This window comes from Strongylocentrotus purpuratus, unplaced genomic scaffold, assembly GCF_000002235.5.
Source record: "Strongylocentrotus purpuratus isolate Spur 01 unplaced genomic scaffold, Spur_5.0 spur5_scaffold_14, whole genome shotgun sequence".
Lineage (NCBI taxonomy): Eukaryota > Metazoa > Echinodermata > Echinoidea > Camarodonta > Strongylocentrotidae > Strongylocentrotus > Strongylocentrotus purpuratus.
The window spans coordinates 31,162,878-31,185,099 of record NW_022145599.1 but is presented as its reverse complement, the minus strand read 5'-3'; the positions used below and the strand labels follow the sequence as shown (position 1 = coordinate 31,185,099).

General features: G+C 38.0%; 1 protein-coding gene across 1 annotated transcript; it reads right to left on the bottom strand.

Moving 5' to 3' along the window:
• Positions 1-12,435: 12,435 nt before the first annotated feature.
• On the bottom strand, positions 12,436-19,633 carry LOC115923841 (ankyrin repeat domain-containing protein 50-like). The gene is made up of 6 exons (XM_030985215.1): positions 19,629-19,633; positions 18,486-18,795; positions 17,199-17,543; positions 13,514-13,705; positions 13,029-13,160; positions 12,436-12,444 (listed from the first exon to the last, which is right to left on the bottom strand). Exons 1-6 carry the CDS (start codon positions 19,631-19,633, stop codon positions 12,436-12,438), a joined length of 993 nt encoding a protein of 330 aa, XP_030841075.1.
• Positions 19,634-22,222: the final 2,589 nt, after the last annotated feature.

The following is a 22,222-nucleotide window of genomic DNA, read 5'->3' as shown; positions in this document are numbered from 1 at the left end:
AAAAATGTGCCAAATATGATGACAGAAAAAAAATTGGCGATTCTACGTTGCGAAATGCAAGTACGTGCCAAAACGCGCACGTATGCGCGTGTGCGCGTTTTTTTTGCAAAATGCTTAAAATGGCTTGAAACATATGCAAAATTAATTTTTAACGAATCGGAGCATTATAAAATTTTGATGCGCGCGTACGTGCGCGTCGAGGTGCGCGCGCGGAATTTGTTGACATTTTTAGTTGACCTTTGACCTGAAGTTGATGTATACCAAAAATGGTTTATTTTTGATGACTCGTTATCGAGATATGTATTACAAGAGCTCGCACAATCGGACATTTACCTTGAACAGAGGCCATCATAAATACGTCACGAGTTAATTTGAGTGTTCGAACGGAATTTACCTTAAACGGACGCTCATTTCGTTATTAATGGTCATAAAGAGATAAACATGGTATCAAATTGTTCGGAATAAAATGGGCAATACTATGATAAACAAAAAAGGGAGATTCTAGGTTGCGTACGACCATTACGAACACAAACGTGCGCGTAAACGGAAAATGGAATTCTAAAATCCCACTTTGTAAGTGAAATATGAGCATGATCCCGGCATCTGATCAAAAAATAAAGGGCACACTTGTGATAGCTTATTGTCTCAGCTACAACATACTCAAAGCTCAGCGTAAACAAAGATAAAACGACGGAGATATTGCTCGCGAAAGACGATAATGTAGAATCCAGTTTTGAGAAAAAGTCATGTCCCATAGAGAATACACGCAAAATGTAAAAAATTGACATGCCTCCTTTAATCGCAAAAATACGCCATGATACCATTGTCAAAATGAAATATCGTGGCAACTGCATTTGTAGAGAATATTCTCAAGTAGAACATATCAAAATTTGAAAGAAAATTGATCAATATTTACAGAGATACAATCAATTTTACAAAAATCTGCTGACGTCATAATATGCAAATTGAAATTTTGAGTTCGGAGGCCATTATGATTACGTCATGAGTTAATTGAGGGTCAAATGAGACATGAAATCATATCTCCAACTCATGTTTTTTCTAACCATGATATAAAAGTTGGGGTGAATGGACTATCTGAAGAGCTATTTTGATTTTTAAAATGGCATGTTTTTGATCAAATTTGCATTATATTGCCCATAGCAGCACGCGCGGATTTTGATCTTTGACGCGCGCTCACGGCCTTATGAAAGGTCAAGGGTGACTAAAATTAATGTAAATTGTCATTAACGGTAAGAGGAATCTAAATCATGTACAAAATTTGAATTTGACATTTTCCGCGCGCCGTGAACGCGCGCAACGCGCGCGGAGACACGTACGGACGGAATATTTTGAAATGCTTAGAATGACCTGATTCGTACTCTTCTTTAATAGTTAAGTGATTTTGAGCATTTTAAAATTTTGACGCGCGCGTACGTGCGCGTCATGACCTTTATGTGACTTTTGATGAAATGACTTGTTAACCCTTGACCTGAAGTATATGTGATATGAATATGAATGACCTTTGCTTATGCATCATGAAGATATGATGGATAATGGGATTTCACAAAATGGCGCCTGGATGACGTCACGATGATTTGATGACCTTGAAAATGTTCCTGTCACGTCTTATGACAATGACCTATGACTGTGCCGAAATTGAACGACTTTGACTAAACTGATCTTGAGTTATCCTCTGAACAAAAAAGGGGGGAGAAATAACTAAAAATAAATAATAATAATAATAATAATAAACTAGAAATTGAATTCGTCATGGTGACGAATTAGGTGGTCTGTTTTCAATTTTATGATCATTGAAAAGTAAAAAAAAAGTAAAAAAAAATGAAGAAAAAAAATTGTTGGAGACGCCCGGACTCGAACCAGGGACCTCGAGGTCGGAAGTCAAGTGCGTTACCGATATACCAAAACGTTTCCCATAGCGATTACACGTAAACGGAAAATAAAATTCTCAAATCCCACTTTGTAAGTGAAATATGAGCATGATCCCGGCATCTGATCGAAAAATAAAGGGCACACTTATGATAGCTTATTGTCTCAGCTACAACATACTCAAAGCTCAGCGTAAACAAAGATAAAACGACGGAGATATTGCTCGCGAAAGACGAAAATGTAGAATCCAGTTTTGAGAAAAAGTCATGTCCCATACAGAATACACGCAAAATGTAAAAAATTGACATGCCTCCTTTAATCGCAAAAATACGCCATGATACCTTTGTCAAAATGAATTATTGTGTGAACTGCATTTGTAGGGAATATTTTAAGGTAGAACATATCAAAATTTGAAATAAAATTGATTAATATTTACAGAGATACAATCAATTTTCCAAAAATCTGCTGACGTCATAATATGCAAATTGAAATTTTGAGTTCGGAGGCCATTATGATTACGTCATGAGTTAATTGAGGGTCAAATGAGACATGAAATCATATCTCCAACTCATGTTTTTTCTAACCATGATATAAAAGTTGGGGTGAATGGACTATCTGAAGAGCTATTTTGATTTTTAAAATGGCATGTTTTTGATCAAATTTGCATTATATTGCCCATAGCAGCACGCGCGGATTTTGATCTTTGACGCGCGCTCACGGCCTTATGAAAGGTCAAGGGTGACTAAAATTAATGTAAATTGTCATTAACGGTAAGAGGAATCTAAATCATGTACAAAATTTGAATTTGACATTTTCCGCGCGCCGTGAACGCGCGCAACGCGCGCGGAGACACGTACGGACGGAATATTTTGAAATGCTTAGAATGACCTGATTCGTACTCTTCTTTAATAGTTAAGTGATTTTGAGCATTTTAAAATTTTGACGCGCGCGTACGTGCGCGTCATGACCTTTATGTGACTTTTGATGAAATGACTTGTTAACCCTTGACCTGAAGTATATGTGATATGAATATGAATGACCTTTGCTTATGCATCATGAAGATATGATGGATAATGGGATTTCACAAAATGGCGCCTGGATGACGTCACGATGATTTGATGACCTTGAAAATGTTCCTGTCACGTCTTATGACAATGACCTATGACTGTGCCGAAATTGAACGACTTTGACTAAACTGATCTTGAGTTATCCTCTGAACAAAAAAGGGGGGAGAAATAACTAAAAATAAATAATAATAATAATAACTAGAAATTTAATTCGTCATGGTGACGAATTAGGTGGTCTGTTTTCAATTTTATGATCATTGAAAAGTAAAAAAAGTAATAAAAAAAAAATGAAGAAAAAAAATTGTTGGAGACGCCCGGACTCGAACCAGGGACCTCGAGGTCGGAAGTCAAGTGCGTTACCGATATACCAAAACGTTTTCCATAGCGATTACACGTAAACGGAAAATGAAATTCTCAAATCCCACTTTGTAAGTGAAATATGAGCATGATCGCGGCATCTGATCGAAAAATAAAGTACACACTTATGATAGCTTATTGTCTCAGCTACAACATACTCAAAGCTCAGCGTAAACAAAGATAAAACGACGGAGATATTGCTCGCGAAAGTAGAGAATGTAGAATCCAGTTTTGAGAAAAAGTCATGTCCCATAGAGAATACACGCAAAATGTGAAAAATTGACATGCCTCCTTTAATCGCAAAAATACGTCATGATACCATTGTCAAAATGAATTATTGTGACAACTGCATTTGTAGAGAATATTCTCAGGTAGAACATATCAAAATTTGAAAGAAAATTGATTAATATTTACAGAGATACAATTAATTTTCCAAAAATCTGCTGACGTCATAATATGCAAATTGAGATTTTGAGTTTGGAGGCCATTATGATGACGTCATGAGTTAATTGAAGGTCAAATGAGACATGAAATCATATCTCCAACTCATGTTTTTTACAACCATGATATAAAAGTTGGGGTCAATTGACTATCTGAAGAGTTATTTTGATTTTTAAAATGGGATGTTTTTGATCAAATTTGCATTATATTGCCCATAGCAGCACGCGCGGATTTTGAACTTTGACGCGCGCTCACGGCCTTATGAAAGATCAAGAGTGACTGAAATTAATGTAAATTGTCATTTACGGTAACAGGAATCTAAATCATGTAAAAAAAAATGAATTTGATCTTTTCCGCGCGCCGTGAGCGTGCGCAACGCGCGCGGGGACACGTACGGACGGAAAATTTTGAAATGCTTAAAATGACCTGATTCGTACTCTCGTTTAATAGTTAAGTAATTTTGAGCATTTTAAAATTTTAACGCGCGCGTACGTGCGCGTCATGACCTTTATGTGACCTTTGATGACATGACTTGTTGACCCTTGACTTGAAGTATATATGATATTAATATGAATGACCTTTGATAATGCATAATGAAGATATGATGGATAATGTGATTCCACAAAATGGCGCCTGGATGACGTCACGATGACTTGATGACCTTGAAAATGTTCCTGTCACGTCTCATGACAATGACCTATCACTGTGTCAAAATTGAAAGAAATTAACACAACCAATCTTGAGTTATCCTATGAACAAAAAAGTGTAGGAAATAAATAAAAATAAAGAATAACTAGAAATTTAATTCGTCATGGGGACGAATTAGGTGGTCTGTCTTTAATTCCTATGTTCATGCTCATCTTTAATTCAATATTTACTATATTGAAAAAGGGAGAAGTTATATAGACATGTAAAGAATGATGATCATGATGATGATCTTGATAGTAATGGTGATGACGATGATGATGATGATGGTGATGTTGATGATCATCAACAGACCATGATGACATCTGATTAAAAAAATGAGGGGACGTTGAGATAGCGTATAGTCTCAGCTACAACATACTCAAAAATCAACAAAAATCAAGCCGAAATAATGGCGATATTGCTATCAAAATACAAGAATGTAGAATCCAGATTTGAGAAAAAGTCATCTCCCATAAGGATTACATGCAAAAAGTAATGGATCAAGTGATAATAGGGTAATAATAAAGTAAATATGGTTGTCTATTACATTATTTGCGATTGTACGTGTTTTAATATTTAAAGGAGATGGTACAGTAAAAGGTCAAAAAGAAAAAAAAGTGAAAAAAAAATTTGTTGGAGACCCCCGGACTCGAACCAGGGACCTCGAGGTCGGAAGTCAAGTGCGTTACCGATATACCAAAACATTTTCCATAGAGATTACACGTAAACGGAAAATGGAATGATCAAATCCCACTTTGCAAGTGAGATATGAGCATGATCCCGGCATCTGATCGAAAAATAAAGGGCACACTTGTGATAGCTTATTGTCTCAGCTACAACATACTCGAAGCTCAGCGAAAACAAAGCTAAAACGACGGAGATATTGCTCGCAAAAGACAGGATGTAGAATCCAGTTTTGAGAAAAAGTCATGTCCCATAGAGAATACACGCAAAATGTGAAAAATTGACATGCCACCTTTAATCACAAAAATACGCCATGATACCTTTGTCAAAATGAAAAAGTGGGGCAACTGCATTTGTAGAGAATTGTCTCAGCTAGATCATATCGAAATTTGGAAGAAAATCGATCAATATTTACAGAGATACAATCAATTTTCCAGAAATCTGCTGACGTCATAATATGCAAATTGAAATTTCGAGTTGGGAGGCCATTAGGATGACGTCATGATTTAATTGAGGGTCAAATGAGACATGAAATCATATCTCCAACTCATGTTTTTTCTAACCATGATATAAAAGTTGGGGTCATTGGACTATCTGAAGAGCTATTTTGATTTTTAAAATGGCATGTTTTTGATCAAATTTGCATTATATTGCCCATAGCAGCACGCGCGGATTTTGAACTTTGACGCGCGCTCACGGCCTTATGAAAGGTCAAGGGTGACTGAAATTAATGTAAATTGTCATTTACGGTAAGAGGAATCTAAATCATGTAAACATTTTGAATTTGACCTTTTTCCGCGCGTTGTGAGCGCGCGCAACGCGCGCGGGGACACGTACGGACGGAAAATTTTGAAAAGCTTAAAATGGCCTGATTCGTACTCTCGTTTAATAGTTAGGTGATTTTGAGCATTTTAAAATTTTGACGCACGCGTACGCGCGCGTCATGACCTTTATGTGACCTTTGATGACATGACCTGTTGACCCTTGACCTGAAGTATATGTGATATAAATATGAATGACCTTTGCTTATGCATCATGAAGATATGATGGATAACGTGATTTCACAAAATGGCGTCTGGATGACGTCACGATAACCTTATGACCTTGAAAATGTTCCTGTCACGTCTCATGACAATGACCTATAACTGTGCTAAAATTAAAAGAAATTGATTAAACTGATCTTCAGTTATCCTCTGAACAAAAAAGGGGGAGAAATAAAAATAAAGAATAAATAAATAATAATAAAGAAGAAAGAAAATTCTGACGAAAACAATAGGTGATCTGTTTTCAACAGACCACCTAAATAAATAAATAATAATAAAGAAAATTCTGACGAAAACAATAGGTGATCTGTTTTCAACAGACCACCTAATAATAAACTAGAAATTGAATTCGTCATGGTGACGAATTAGGTGGTCTGTTTTCAATTTTATGATCATTGAAAGGTCAAAAAAGAAAAAAAAATGAAGAAAAAAAATTGTTGGAGACGCCCGGACTCGAACCAGGGACCTCGAGGTCGGAAGTCAAGTGCGTTACCGATATACCAAAACATTTCCCATAGAGAATACACGTAAACGGAAAATGGAATTCTCAAATCCCTCTTTGCAAGTGAGATATGAGCATGATCCCGGCATCTGATCGAAAAATAAAGGGCACACTTGTGATAGCTTATTGTCTCAGCTACAACATACTCAAAGTTCAGCGTAAACAAAGCTAAAACGACGGAGATATTGCTCGCAAAAGACAGGATGTAGAATCAAGTTTTGAGAAAACGTCATGTCCCATAGAGAATACACGCAAAATGTAAAAAAATGACATGCCTCCTTTAATCGCAAAAATACGCCATGATGCCATTGTCAAAATGAAATATCGTGACACCTGCATTTGTAGAGAATAGTCTCAGCTAGATCATATCAAAATTTGGAAGAAAATCAATCAATATTTACAGAGATACAGTCAATTTTTCAGAAATATGCTGACGTCATAATATGCAAATTGAAATTTTGAGTTGGGAGGCCATTATGATGACGTCATGAGTTAATTGAGGGTCAAATGAGACATGAAATCATATCTCCAATTCATACTCTATCAAAATATGGAGAAAAAAAAATTGGGTTCAACTTCCATTCTAAAGCGCTACAATGGATTTTGTATAGGCATGTTTTTGCACATGTATGTTATGTATTACAAGAGCTCGCACGCACGGATGCGTATCTTAACGGACGCTCATTCCGTTATTTATGGTCAGAAAAAGGTGAACAAGGTATCAAAATGCTTGAAAAAATGTGCCAAATATGATGACAGAAAAAAAATTGGCGATTCTACGTTGCGAAATGCAAGTACGTGCCAAAACGCGCACGTATGCGCGTGTGCGCGTTTTTTTTTGCAAAATGCTTAAAATGGCTTGAAACATATGCAAAATTAATTTTTAACGAATCGGAGCATTATAAAATTTTGATGCGCGCGTACGTGCGCGTCGAGGTGCGCGCGCGGAATTTGTTGACATTTTTAGTTGACCTTTGACCTGAAGTTGATGTATACCAAAAATGGTTTATTTTTGATGACTCGTTATCGAGATATGTATTACAAGAGCTCGCACAATCGGACATTTACCTTGAACAGAGGCCATCATAAATACGTCACGAGTTAATTTGAGTGTTCGAACGGAATTTACCTTAAACGGACGCTCATTTCGTTATTAATGGTCATAAAGAGATAAACATGGTATCAAATTGTTCGGAATAAAATGGGCAATACTATGATAAACAAAAAAGGGAGATTCTAGGTTGCGTACGACCATTACGAACACAAACGTGCGCGTAAACGGAAAATGGAATTCTAAAATCCCACTTTGTAAGTGAAATATGAGCATGATCCCGGCATCTGATCAAAAAATAAAGGGCACACTTGTGATAGCTTATTGTCTCAGCTACAACATACTCAAAGCTCAGCGTAAACAAAGATAAAACGACGGAGATATTGCTCGCGAAAGACGATAATGTAGAATCCAGTTTTGAGAAAAAGTCATGTCCCATAGAGAATACACGCAAAATGTAAAAAATTGACATGCCTCCTTTAATCGCAAAAATACGCCATGATACCATTGTCAAAATGAAATATCGTGGCAACTGCATTTGTAGAGAATATTCTCAAGTGGAACATATCAAAATTTGAAAGAAAATTGATCAATATTTACAGAGATACAATCAATTTTACAAAAATCTGCTGACGTCATAATATGCAAATTGAAATTTTGAGTTCGGAGGCCATTATGATGACGTCATGAGTTAATTTAGGGTCAAATGAGACATGAAATCATATCTCCGACTCATAATCTATCTAAATATAAAACAAAATTGGGGGTATCTATCCATTCTAAAGAGTTACAATGAATTTTGTATAGGCATGTTTTTGCACATGTATGTTATGTATTACAAGAGCTCGCACGCACGGATGCGTATCTTAACGGACGCTCATTCCGTTATTAATGGTCAGAAAAAGGTGAACAAGATATCAAAATGCTTGAAAAATTGTGCCAAATATGATGAGAGAGAAAATTTGGCGATTCTACGTTGCAAAATGCAAGTACGCGCGAAAACGCGCACGTATGCTCGTGTGCGCGTTTTTTTTGCAAAATGCTTAAAATGGCCTGAAACGTATGCAAAATTAATTTGATATGATTTTGAGCATTTTGAAATTTTGCGCGCGGACTGACGCGCGGACGTACGCATGCGCGCGCGTTTTTTGACCTGAAATTGACCGGACAGATATTGACCTTAATCATGATAAATATGAATGAGAAATTCTTTTCCGTTATGAAGATATGATCATGAGTAAAAAGTACCAAAAGAAACACAAAATGGCGCCTGGATGACGTCATGAAGATTTGATGACCTTTAAAATGTTACTGTCACGTCTCATGACAATGACCTATGACTGTGCCAAAATTGAAGGAAATTGATTGAACCGATCTTGAGTTATCCTGTGAACAAAAAAGTGTGAAGAAATAAATAAAAATAAAGAATAAATAAATAAAGAAAGAAAATTCTGACGAAAACAATAGGTAGTCTGTCGTTGACAGACCACCTAATAATAAATAAATAAAGAAAGAAAATTCTGACGAAAACAATAGGTGATCTGTCGTTGACAGACCACCTAACTAGAAATTTAATTCGTCATGGGGACGAATTAGGTGGTCTGTTTTCAATTTTATGATCATTGAAAAGTCAAAAAAGAAAAAAAATGAAGAAAAAATTATTGGAGACTCCCGGACTCGAACCAGGGACCTCAAGGTCCGAAGTCAAGTGCGTTACCGATATACCAAAACATCCCATAGCGATTACACGTAAACGGAAAATGAAATTCTCGAATCCCACTTTGCAAGTGAAATATGTGCATGATCCCGGCATTTGATCGAGAAATAAATGGCACACTTGTGATAGCTTATTGTCTCAGCTACAACATATTCGATGCTCAGCAAAAACCAAGCTAAGACGACGGAGATATTGCTCGTGAAAGACGGGAATGTAGAATCCAGATTTGAGAAAAAGTCATGTCCCATAGAGAATACACGCAAAATGTGAAAAATTGACATGCCACCTTTAATCGCAAAAATACGCCATGATACCTTTGTCAAAATGAAATATTGTGGCAACTGCATTTGTAGAGAATTGTCTCAGCTAGATCATATCAAAATTTGGAAGAAAATCGATCAATATTTACAGAGATACAGTCAATTCTCCAGAAATATGCTGACGTCATAATATGCAAATTGAAATTTTGAGTTGGGAGGCCATTATGATGACGTCATGAGTTAATTGAGGGTCAAATGAGACATGAAATCATTTCTCCAATTCATACTCTATCAAAATACGGGAAAAAAAATGGGTTCACCTTCCATCCTAAAGCGCTACAATGGATTTTGTATAGGCATGTTTTTTGCCCATGTATGCTATGTATAACAAGAGCTCGCACACACGGAAATTATCTTAAACGGACGCTCATTCCGTTATTTATGGTCAGAAAAAGGTGAACAAGGTATCAAAGTGCTTGAAAAAATGTGCCAAGTATGATGACAGAGAAAAATTGGCGAATCTATGTTGAAAAATACCAGTACGCGCGAAAACGCGCGCGCATGCGCGTGTGCGCGTTTTTTTGTGCAAAATGCTTAAAATGGCCTAAAACGTATGCAAAATTAATTTGATATGATTTTGAGCATTTTGAATTTTTGCGCGCGCGCTCACGCTCGGACGTACGCATGCACGCGCGTTTTTTGACCTGAAATTGACCGGACGGATATTGACTTTAATCATGATAAATATGAATGAGAAATGCTTTTCCGTTATGGGGATGTGATCTTTAGTAAAAAGTACCATAAAAAACACAAAATGGCGCCTGGATGACGTCATAAAAATTTGATGACCTTGAAAATGTTACTGTCACGTCTCATGACAATGACCTATGACTGTGCCAAAATTGAAGGAAATTGATTGAACCGATCTTGAGTTATCCTGTGAACAAAAAAGTGTGAAGAAATAAATAAAAATAAATAATAAACTAGAAATTTAATTCGTCATGGGGACGAATTAGGTGGTCTGTCTTCAAGTCTTATGAGAGATTATAATATTTACTATATTGAGAAAGGGAGAAGTTATATAGACATGTAAACAATGATGATTATCATGATGATCATGATGATGATCTTGATAGTAATGGTGATGACGATGATGATGATGATCATGATCATGATGATGTTGATGATTATCATCAACAGACCACGATGACATCAGACTGAACAAAATTAGAGAACATTTAGATAGCGTATAGTCTCAGCTACAACATACTCAAAAATCAACAAAAACCAAGCCGAAATAACGGCGATTTTGCTCGCAAAAGACAAGAATGTAGAATCCAGATTTGAGAAAAAGTCATCTTCCATAAGGATTACACGCCAAAAGTAATGGATCTAGTGATAATAGGGTAATAATAAAGTAAATATGGTTGTTTATTACATTATTTGCGATTGTACGTGTTTTAATATTCAAAGGAGATGGTAGAGTGAAAGGTCAAAAAGAAAAAAAGTGAAGAAAAAAAAATTGTTGGAGACGCCCGGACTCGAACCAGGGATCTCGAGGTCGGAAGTCAAGTGCGTTACCGATATACCAAAACATTTCCCATAGAGATTACACGTAAACGGAAAATGGAATTATCAAATCCCACTTTGTAAGTGAAATATGAGCATGATCCCGGCATCTGATCGAAAAATAAAGGGCACACTTGTGATAGCTTATTGTCTCAGCTACAACATACTCGATGCTCAGCGAAAATGAAGCTAAGACGACGGAGATATAGCTCGTGAAAGACGGGAATGTAGAATCCAGTTTTCAGAAAAAGTCATGTCCCATAAATAATACACGCAAAATGCAAAAAATTGACATGCCTCCTTTAATCACAAAAATACCCCATGATGCTTTCGTCAAAATGAAAATTTATGTGGACTACATTTATAGAGAATTGTCTCAGCTAAAACATATCAAAATTTGGATGAAAATTGATCAATATTTACAGAGATACAATCAATTTTCTAAAAATATGATGACGTCATAATATGCAAATTGAAATTTTGAGTTCGGAGGCCATTATGATGACGTCATGAGTTAATTGAGGGTCAAATGAGACATGAAATCATATCTCCAATTCATACTCTATCAAAATATGAAAACAAAATTGGGTTCATCTTGCATCCTTAAGGGCTACAATGGATTTTGTATAGGCATGTTTTTGCCCATGTATGCTATGTATTACAAGAGCTCGCACGCACGGAAATTATCTCAAACGGACGCTCATTCCGTTATTAATGGGCAGAAAAAGGTGAACAAGGTATCAAAATGCTTGGGAAAATGTGCCAAATATGATGACAGAGAAAATTTGGCGATTCTAAGTTGAAAAATACCAGTACGCGCGAAAACGCGCGCGCATGTGCGTGCGCGCGTTTTTTTGCAAAATGCTTAAAATGCCCTAAAACGTATGCAAAATGAATTTGGGACGATTTTGAGCAATTTTATTTTTTGCGCGCGCGTTTTCTGACCTGAAATTGACCGGACGGATATTGACCTTAATCATGATAAATATGAATGAGAAATACTTTTTTCGTTATGAAGATACGATCATGAGTAAAAAGTACCCCAAAAAACACAAAATGGCGCCTGGATGACGTCATGAAGACTTGATGACCTTGAAAATGTTACTGTCACGTCTTATGACAATGACATATGACTGTCCCAAAATTAAACGAAATTGAATAAATCGATCTTCAGTTATCCTGTTAACAAAAAAGTGGGAACAATAAATAAAAATAAAGAATAAATAAATAATAAAGAAAGAAAATTCTGACGAAAACAATAGGTGATCTGTCTTTGACAGACCACCTAATAAATAAATAAATAAATAAATAAAGAAAGAAAGAAAATTCTGACGAAAACAATAGGTGATCTGTCATTGACAGACCACCTAATAAAGAAAGAAAATTCTGACGAAAACAATAGGTGATCTGTCATTGACAGATTTCTTCTAAACGAATTTTGTTAACAAAATAGTATATTAATATTTGTATATATACATATATACTGACTATTTGAGTAGATAAAAACATAACAAGTAGTATCCCCGAACAAATTAATAGTCACAATCGTCACAAAATGTACAATTTATAATCAACTGTTAAGATTGTCAATAAGGCTAGACTTTCTAATCCATTCTTTTACCAAATCTCAACAGTGGAAGATAAACGAATGCATTATTTCCTTAGGTTTTGATAAATTGTTTATTTTACAACTGGCGGGGACAAAATATTATTCTTTTAGACTTAAAAGTATATCACCTCGAAAAAATCATCTGTTTGACTACTTCGTCCTTGGCATATTGGATTGGTAGATTGCCTGTCGTGTCCCTCACATCTAACTTTGCTCCATTCTCTAGGAGATAAAACACCAAGGCCTTCTCAGGAGAAAGTTCGCCTTTGTAATGCTCATCAGAGATCTGAAACATTAAAAGAAAAAATATATATTAGAACAGTATCATCAATCAATAGCCAGGGTAGATAAATAAAGTCTAACGCTGCCTCTTGGATTCACAGTATTGGAAATTCCTATTGAAATTGTAAAGTTACCCACACACACAATCACACGCCCAGACACCAATATTTTCTTTTGTCAGTCATGGGTATCAGATTCTATGATTCACTAAAGAATTAGAGGAGCAGCATATGCCAGTTACACTGCCATAACGACTCCATGTACACTGACCATTATTTTGCAAGAATATAATTTGTTTTTTATATCCTCTTGTCGGTCTGGTGTCGGTCTCGTTGGCGTTTCTGGGGTATGACTCACCTTTCTTAGTGTGTCAGTTTCTTGCACAATTTTCTCGCTGTTAAAGCAGAGTTTAATGGCTGTATGGAGACACTGCTGTCCGTCAGGTGACTGGATATTAAGATCAGCTCCCTCAGAAACTAACTTCTCAATGGTAGAGGTGTGACCGTGAAGGATGGCAAGATGAATATCCGTTAAATCATTCTGTTCGAGCTGGATATAAGAAATACGCAGCATTAAAATTGAGGATAACAAATAATTACATGTATTGACAGGTGATCAAGTAATCAAATGATTCGATTACTTGTAACTTGTCTTTGAAGTCTATGAAACAGCAATGAGGTCTAACTAGAGTTGTAAATATATATGATTATTAGTGGTGATACAAAGAAAGTAAATCAGCCTCGAGCTGTTCATGTCTGAAAAATATTGATAGGTAGCCAATGCATTATATGCTCTAAATTAAATTTCAGTACAGGTTGTTTTACATGCATGTATTGAAAACTTTGAGGTAGATAAGGTTGACATAAATACATAATTTATAAATGCTTACCTTGGAATTAGAACGGTCCATTAATAGATCAGCAATACTTTCATATCCGAGGTTTAAAGACAGATGTAGAGGAGTCTGGCCGTGAATGTCTCCTATGTCAAAATGTGCTCCTCCTGCTATAAGGAATTTAACAACATCAATGAAACCATTCTGAACAGCATGGTGTATTGCAGTCCTACCATCACTATCTTCCTCATTCACCTCACCTCCTTGACTGATCAGATATTTGGTGACATCAAGATGACCCTTTCCAGCAGCAAGGTGTAATGCAGTCCTACCCACATTATTTCCCTCATTCACCTTAGCTCCTTGGCTAATGAAATATTTGGTGACATCAAGATGGCCATTCCCAGCAGCACTGTGTAATGCAGTCCAACCGTTATCCGTTCCCCTATTCACCTCAGCTCCTTGACTGATCAGATATTTGGTGACATCAAGATGACCATTCTCAGAGGCCAGATAAAACGCTGTCCTACTGTCATTATCTTCGTTATTCACCTCAGCTCCGTGGCTGATGAGATAATCGGTGACATCAAAATGACCCTTCTGAGCAGCTAGGTTTAATGCAGTCCATCCGTCATTATTTCCCTCATTCATCTCAGCTCCTTGGCTGATGAGATAATCAAAATGACCCTCCTGAGCAGCAAGTTTTAATTCTGTACATCTGTCTTTTTTCACCTCAGCTCCTTGGCTGATGAGATAATCGGTGACATCAAGATGACCCTTCTGAACAGCAAAGTTTAATGCAGTCCATCCGTCATTATTTATCTTATTCACCTCAGCTCCTTGACTGATGAGGTATTTGGTGACATCAAGATGACCTATTCCAGCAGCAAGGTGTAATGCAGTCAAACCGTTTTTACTTCCCTTATTCACCTCAGCTTTTTGGCTGATGAGATATTTGGTGTCATCTAGATTCCCCTTTCCAGCAGCAAGGTGTAATGCAGTCCAACCGTCATTATTTCCCCTATTCACCTCTGCTCCTTGGCTGATGAGATAATTCGTGACATCAAGATGACCCTTTTCAGCTGCAAGATTGAATGCAGTCCAACCGTAATTATCTCTCTTATTCACTTCAGCTCCTTGGCTGATGAGATATTTGGTAACATCGAGATGACCCTTTTCAGCAGCAAAGTGTAAAGCAGTCCAACCGTCATTATCTCCCCTATTCACCTCTGCTCCTTGGCTGATGAGATAATTCGTGACATCAAGATGGCTATTCCCAGCAGCAAGTCGAAACGTAGTCCAACCGTAATTATCTCTCTTATTCACTTCAGCTCCTTGGCTGATGAGGTATTTGGTAACATCGAGATGACCCTTTTCAGCAGCAAGGTGTAATGCAGTCCAACCGTCATTATCTCCCCTATTCACCTCTGCTCCTTGGCTGATGAGATAATTCGTGACATCAAGATGGCTATTCCCAGCAGCAAGTCGAAACGCTGTTCTACCGTCATTATTACCCTTATTCACCTCAGCTCCTTGGCTGATGAGATATTTAATGACAACCAGATGACCCTTTTCAGCGGCAAGATTTAATGCAGTCCAACCATGATTATCTCCCTTATTCACCTCAGCCCCTTGGCTGATGAGATATTTGGTAACATCGAGATGACCATTTCGAGCAGCAAGGTGTAATGCAGTCCTACCCACATTGTTTCCCTTATTCACCTCAACTCCTTGGCTAATGAGATAATTGGTGACATCAAGATGACCCTCCTGAGCAGCAAGGTTTAATGCAGTCCAACCGTTTTTACCTCCCTTATTCACCTCAGCTTTTTGGCTGATGAGATATCTGGTGTCATCAAGATTCCCCTTTTCAGCAGCAAGGTGTAATGCAGTCCAACCGTCATTATCTCCCCTATTCACCTCTGCTCCTTGGCTGATGAGATAATTCGTGACATCAAGATGGCTATTCCCAGCAGCAAGTCGAAACGCTGTTCTACCGTCATTATTACCCTTATTCACCTCAGCTCCTTGGCTAATGAGATATTTAATGAAATCCAGATGACCCTTTTCAGCAGCAAGGTTTAATGCAGTCCAACCGTTTTTACCTTCCTTATTCACCTCAGCTCCTACGCTAATAAGATATTTGATGACATCAAGCTGACCATTTAAAGCAGCACTGTGTAATGCAGTCCAACCGTCATTATCTCCCCTATTCACCTCAGCTCCTTGACTGATGAGATACCTGGTGACATCAAGATGACCCTCCTGAGCAGCAAGGTTTAATGCAGTCGAACCGTTGTTACCTCCCTTATTCACCTCAGCTTTTTGGCTGATGAGATATTTAATGACATCCAGATGACCCTTTTCAGCTGCAAGATTGAATGCAGTCCAACCGTAATTATCTCTCTTATTCACTTCAGCTCCTTGGCTGATGAGATATTTGGTAACATCGAGATGACCCTTTTCAGCAGCAAAGTGTAAAGCAGTCCAACCGTCATTATCTCCCCTGTTCACCTCTGCTCCTTGGCTGATGAGATAATTCGTGACATCAAGATGGCTATTCCCAGCAGCAAGTCGAAACGTAGTCCAACCGTAATTATCTCTCTTATTCACTTCAGCTCCTTGGCTGATGAGGTATTTAGTTACATCAAGATGACCCTTTCCAGCAGCAAGGTGTAATGCAGTCCGACCCACATTACTTCCCTTATTTACCTTAGCTCCTTGGCTAATGAGATAATTGGTGACATCAAGATGACCCTCCTGAGCAGAAAAGTTTAATGCAGTCCAACCGTCATTATCTCCCCTATTCACCTCTGCACCTTGGCTGATGAGATAATTCGTGACATCAAGATTCCCCTTTCCAGCAGCAAGGAGTAATGCAGTCCAACCGTCATTATCTCCCCTATTCACCTCTGCTCCTTGGCTGATGAGATAATTCGTGACATCAAGATGGCTATTCCCAGCAGCAAGTCGAACCGCTGTTCTACCGTCATTATTACCCTTATTCACCTCAGCTCCTTGGCTGATGAGATATTTAATGACATCCAGATGACCCTTTTCAGCGGCAAGATTTAATGCAGTCCAACCATGATTATCTCCCTTATTCACCTCAGCTCCTTGGCTGATGAGATATTTGGTAACATCGAGATGACCCTTTCCAGCAGCAAGGTGTAATGCAGTCCTACCCACATTGTTTCCCTTATTCACCTCAGCTCCTTGGCTAATGAGATAATTGGTGACATCATGATGACCCTCCTGAGCAGCAAGGTTTAATGCAGTCGAACCGTCATTACCTTCCTTATTCACCTCAGCTCCTACGCTAATAAGATATTTGATGACATCAAGCTGACCCTCCTGAGCAGCAAGGTTTAATTCATTCCAACCGTCATTACTTCCCTTATTCACCTCAGCTCCTTGACTGATGAGGTATTTAGTTACATCAAGATGACCCTTTCCAGCAGCAAGGTGTAATGCAGTCCGACCCACATTACTTCCCTTATTTACCTTAGCTCCTTGGCTAATGAGATAATTGGTGACATCAAGATGACCCTCCTGAGCAGAAAAGTTTAATGCAGTCCAACCGTCATTATCTCCCCTATTCACCTCAGCTCCTTGGCTAATGAGAAACCTGGTGACATCAAGATGACCCTCCTGAGCAGCAAGGTTTAATGCAGTCGAACCGTTTTTACCTCCCTTATTCACCTCAGCTTTTTGGCTGATGAGATATTTGGTGTCATCAAGATTCCCCTTTCCAGCAGCAAGGTGTAATGCAGTCCAACCGTCATTATCTCCCCTATTCACCTCTGCTCCTTGGCTGATGAGATAATTCGTGACATCAAGATGGCTATTCCCAGCAGCAAGTCGAAACGCTGTTCTACCGTCATTATTACCCTTATTCACCTCAGCTCCTTGGCTGATGAGATATTTAATGACATCCAGATGACCCTTTTCAGCGGCAAGATTTAATGCAGTCCAACCATGGTTATCTCCCTTATTCACCTCAGCTCCTTGGCTGATGAGATATTTCACTATTTTAAGATGACCATTGATAGCAGCACCGTGTAATGCGGTCATACCTTCATCATTTACCTTATTCACCTCAGCTTTTTGGCTGATGAGATATTTGGTGTCATCAAGATTCCCCTTTCCAGCAGCAAGGTGTAATGCAGTCCAACCGTCATTATCTCCCCTATTCACCTCTGCTCCTTGGCTGATGAGATAATTCGTGATATCAAGATGGCTATTCCCAGCAGCAAGTCGAAACGCTGTTCTACCGTAATTATTACCCTTATTCACCTCAGCTCCTTGGCTGATGAGATATTTAATGACATCCAGATGACCCTTTTCAGCGGCAAGATTTAATGCAGTCCAACCATGATTATCTCCCTTATTCACCTCAGCTCCTTGGCTGATGAGATATTTGGTAACATCGAGATGACCCTTTCCAGCAGCAAGGTGTAATGCAGTCCTACCCACATTGTTTCCCTTATTCACCTCAGCTCCTTGGCTAATGAGATAATTGGTGACATCATGATGACCCTCCTGAGCAGCAAGGTTTAATGCAGTCGAACCGTTTTTACCTTCCTTATTCACCTCAGCTCCTACGCTAATAAGATATTTGATGACATCAAGCTGACCCTCCTGAGCAGCAAGGTTTAATTCATTCCAACCGTCATTACTTCCCTTATTCACCTCAGCTCCTTGACTGATGAGGTATTTAGTTACATCAAGATGACCCTTTCCAGCAGCAAGGTGTAATGCAGTCCGACCCACATTACTTCCCTTATTTACCTTAGCTCCTTGGCTAATGAGATAATTGGTGACATCAAGATGACCCTCCTGAGCAGAAAAGTTTAATGCAGTCCAACCGTCATTATCTCCCCTATTCACCTCAGCTCCTTGGCTAATGAGATACCTGGTGACATCAAGATGACCCTCCTGAGCAGCAAGGTTTAATGCAGTCGAACCGTTTTTACCTCCCTTATTCACCTCAGCTTTTTGGCTGATGAGATATTTGGTGTCATCAAGATTCCCCTTTCCAGCAGCAAGGTGTAATGCAGTCCAACCGTCATTATCTCCCCTATTCACCTCTGCTCCTTGGCTGATGAGATAATTCGTGACATCAAGATGGCTATTCCCAGCAGCAAGTCGAAACGCTGTTCTACCGTCATTATTACCCTTATTCACCTCAGCTCCTTGGCTGATGAGATATTTAATGACATCCAGATGACCCTTTTCAGCGGCAAGATTTAATGCAGTCCAACCATGGTTATCTCCCTTATTCACCTCAGCTCCTTGGCTGATGAGATATTTCACTATTTTAAGATGACCATTGATAGCAGCACCGTGTAATGCGGTCATACCTTCATCATTTACCTTATTCACCTCTGCTCCTTTACTGATCAGATATTTGGTGACATCAAGATGACCATTCCTTACAGCGCTGTATAATGCAGTGTAGCCGTCCTTGTCTTCTTTTTCCACATTTGCTCCATGACTAAGTATTATTTTCGTTGATTTAAGACGTCCGAGTGATACAGCAAGATGTAAGGGTGTTTGTCCATCTGTAGTCGTCTTCTCAACATCAGCACCTTGGTTTATGAGATACTTAGTGACTGTTCTACGGTCTTTCTTTACCGCATTATGTAAACTTGTGTTTCCATCTTGGTCTGTGTGGTTTATGTCGGAACCCCGTTTTAGCAGTTTTTCAACGCTTTTGATTTTACCCCTAAATGCTGCCTCATGAAGCTGTTGATTTATGTCATCCATACTTGAAGAAGCATCGGTTGATCAGACTTCCTAATCTAGCACAGTTTTTGTAATCGTCTACTAATCTCATTACGCTCGACTACGAAATGTTGCGATTAAGAATCTAAACCTTTCGTAGCAGATAGTCCGGTTGCACTTTGCATGTTAAGAGCATAAATATACTCTATACTGATTTTCTTTTTACAAATTCATAACCGCAATGTGCCATTGTCATTTTGTTTTCGTTTTCAACAAGTTCCAAAGTCCTGTGCAGTGAACTAAATCGTAATGAAAATATCTGTCATGCCCGTTCGATTGTTTGGCTTCTCTCTTTCTCTTTTTCTTCTTTTTCATGAACAATCAGTAATCATCAACATTTCAATAAATACATAGAAAGTGCATTTCCCACCCCCTCCTTTCTTTTCCTTCTAAAATAAAGGGTTGAAACGTTTGTTCTATTCGTCTTTTCACGGTGACATACATTTATATGAGACTACGAAGAAACATTTTCTAAGTAGGGAAATGTTTTATGACTCAACTCTTAATATAGAAGCAAAATTTTACCCCCTACTGATGTATCTTACTACAAAATACTTAGAATATTAACTATGCGTGGAGGGCGCTGATTCGTATCCTTTAATAGTTGAATTACTCATGAAAAAGCAAATACTAACTCTGACTATGGCACTAGGTATGGTAATGATAATGCGGTGAAGGTGAGGACAAAAATCCGACAGAAGCTAATCATTCTTGTAATATTATCGATGACGACGACGACGGTGATGATGTGTTCAGTATTTTAATGATTATGGTGATCACAGTAATGGAGGTGAAGATGATGATGGTGAATTATTTCCAGTCAACAGTCTTTATCCATCGCATTGCAGTCCATGAAGATGGCATGACTTAACAAAATACTTTTTTACGAAGTCTTCTTTATAGAAGTCCCGGTTGAAATGAAGTCGACATGGTGTAATGCCCTTGGGTAATACATTAATTCCCAGTTACAGCCTAGGTCACCTGGACAGTTTTTCTGCTTCGTTGGACTGAGGAACACATGAATTTGTCAATATATATTAATATTTATCACGGTGCATAGTTAAACATCGAATGGATAAAGCAATGAAAGCGATATATATCTATATCCAATATATAATATAAATCCAAGAAGGGATCATCCCCCCTAAGGGATTTTTTAATGTTGATATGGTCAGAATAAAATACGTCTTTTCCCTTTGCCAAATACCGATATATTCAGCTTCACCCTTGAAGAGTTGATTAATTCCCGCTTACATGATGTGTGTTGCATCTCAGTAAAGGGTAACGGTACTTTATTGTCTATGATTCCATCATGAAAGGAAGATATGTACATTGTTTGGAAAGAGTGCAAAACACCATTCAAGTCTGTTGTAGATCAATTGAGTTTTGTGCATGATTGGATGTGATTTCATGCACAGTTTTGTGATTATAACCCATACAGTGCCAAGTAAGCTCTTTTATACAGACACTCCACGTACATCCCGTACATTATTTTGCTCAGTATACTTAGAGTTAATTTTCTTTGGGAATCCCGTGTTTATCTAATGGCGCCTTTTGTTAGCATCGCTTCAAAAACTGAAGTGGGTACGTCCATTGTGCATGTGTCCACTCCATAAATCATAACCTCTCTGTTATTCAGTTTCTGACTAAATAGAATTCACGAAATAACCTTTCGTAGCAGATAGTCCAGTCGCATGTTGTATGTTAAGAGCATAAGCATACTCTATACTGATTTTTTATTTGTTTAAAAATTCTTAACCGCAATGTGCAATTGTCATTTTTGTCGTTTTCGTCAAGTTCCAAAGTCCTGTGCAGTAAACTAAATCGTAATGCAATTATTCAACGTTCTATTATTCCAATTCCGTTGTTTGGCTTCTCTCTTTCTCTTTTTTTTTTTAAAATCAACATTTCAATAAATATGAATTAAAAGGGTTGAAACGTTTGTACTATTCGTCTTTTCACAGAGACATACATTCACTGAGACTACGTAGAAAAAAATTCAAGGAGGGAAATATTTTATGATACAACTCGTATTAAAGAAGCATAATTTTGGCCCCTACTGATGTTTCTTACTATAAAAAATAATTAAAATACTAACTATGCTTGGAGGACGCTGATTCATGTCCTTAAACAGTTGAATTACTCATGAAAAAAGCAAATATTAACATCAAGATGACGGTTCTGAGCAGCACGGTTGAATGCAGTCGAACCGTTTTCCTTTCCCCTATTCGCCTCAGCTCCATGACTGATCCGATATTTGGTGACATCAAGATGTCCCCCTTGAGAAGCACTGCGTAATGCACTCCTACCGTCATAAAAAACTGATTATGGCACTAGATATGGCAATGATAATAGGGTGAAGGTGAGGAAAAAAGTCCGACTGAAGTTAATCGTTCTTGTAATATTATCGATGACGACGATGATGATGTGTTCAATAGTTTAAT

Excerpts from the sequence above, each read along its gene's own strand:
- LOC115923841 (XM_030985215.1), bottom strand. Across the intron at positions 17,544-18,485 it reads TCATTAGCCAAGGAGCTGAG|GAGGGTCATCTTGATGTCAC; the intron begins GTGAATAAGGGA and ends TTTTCTGCTCAG. Across the intron at positions 13,706-17,198 it reads TCATTAGCCAAGGAGCTGAG|CTCGAACAGAATGATTTAAC; the intron begins GTGAATAAGGGA and ends TCTTATATCCAG.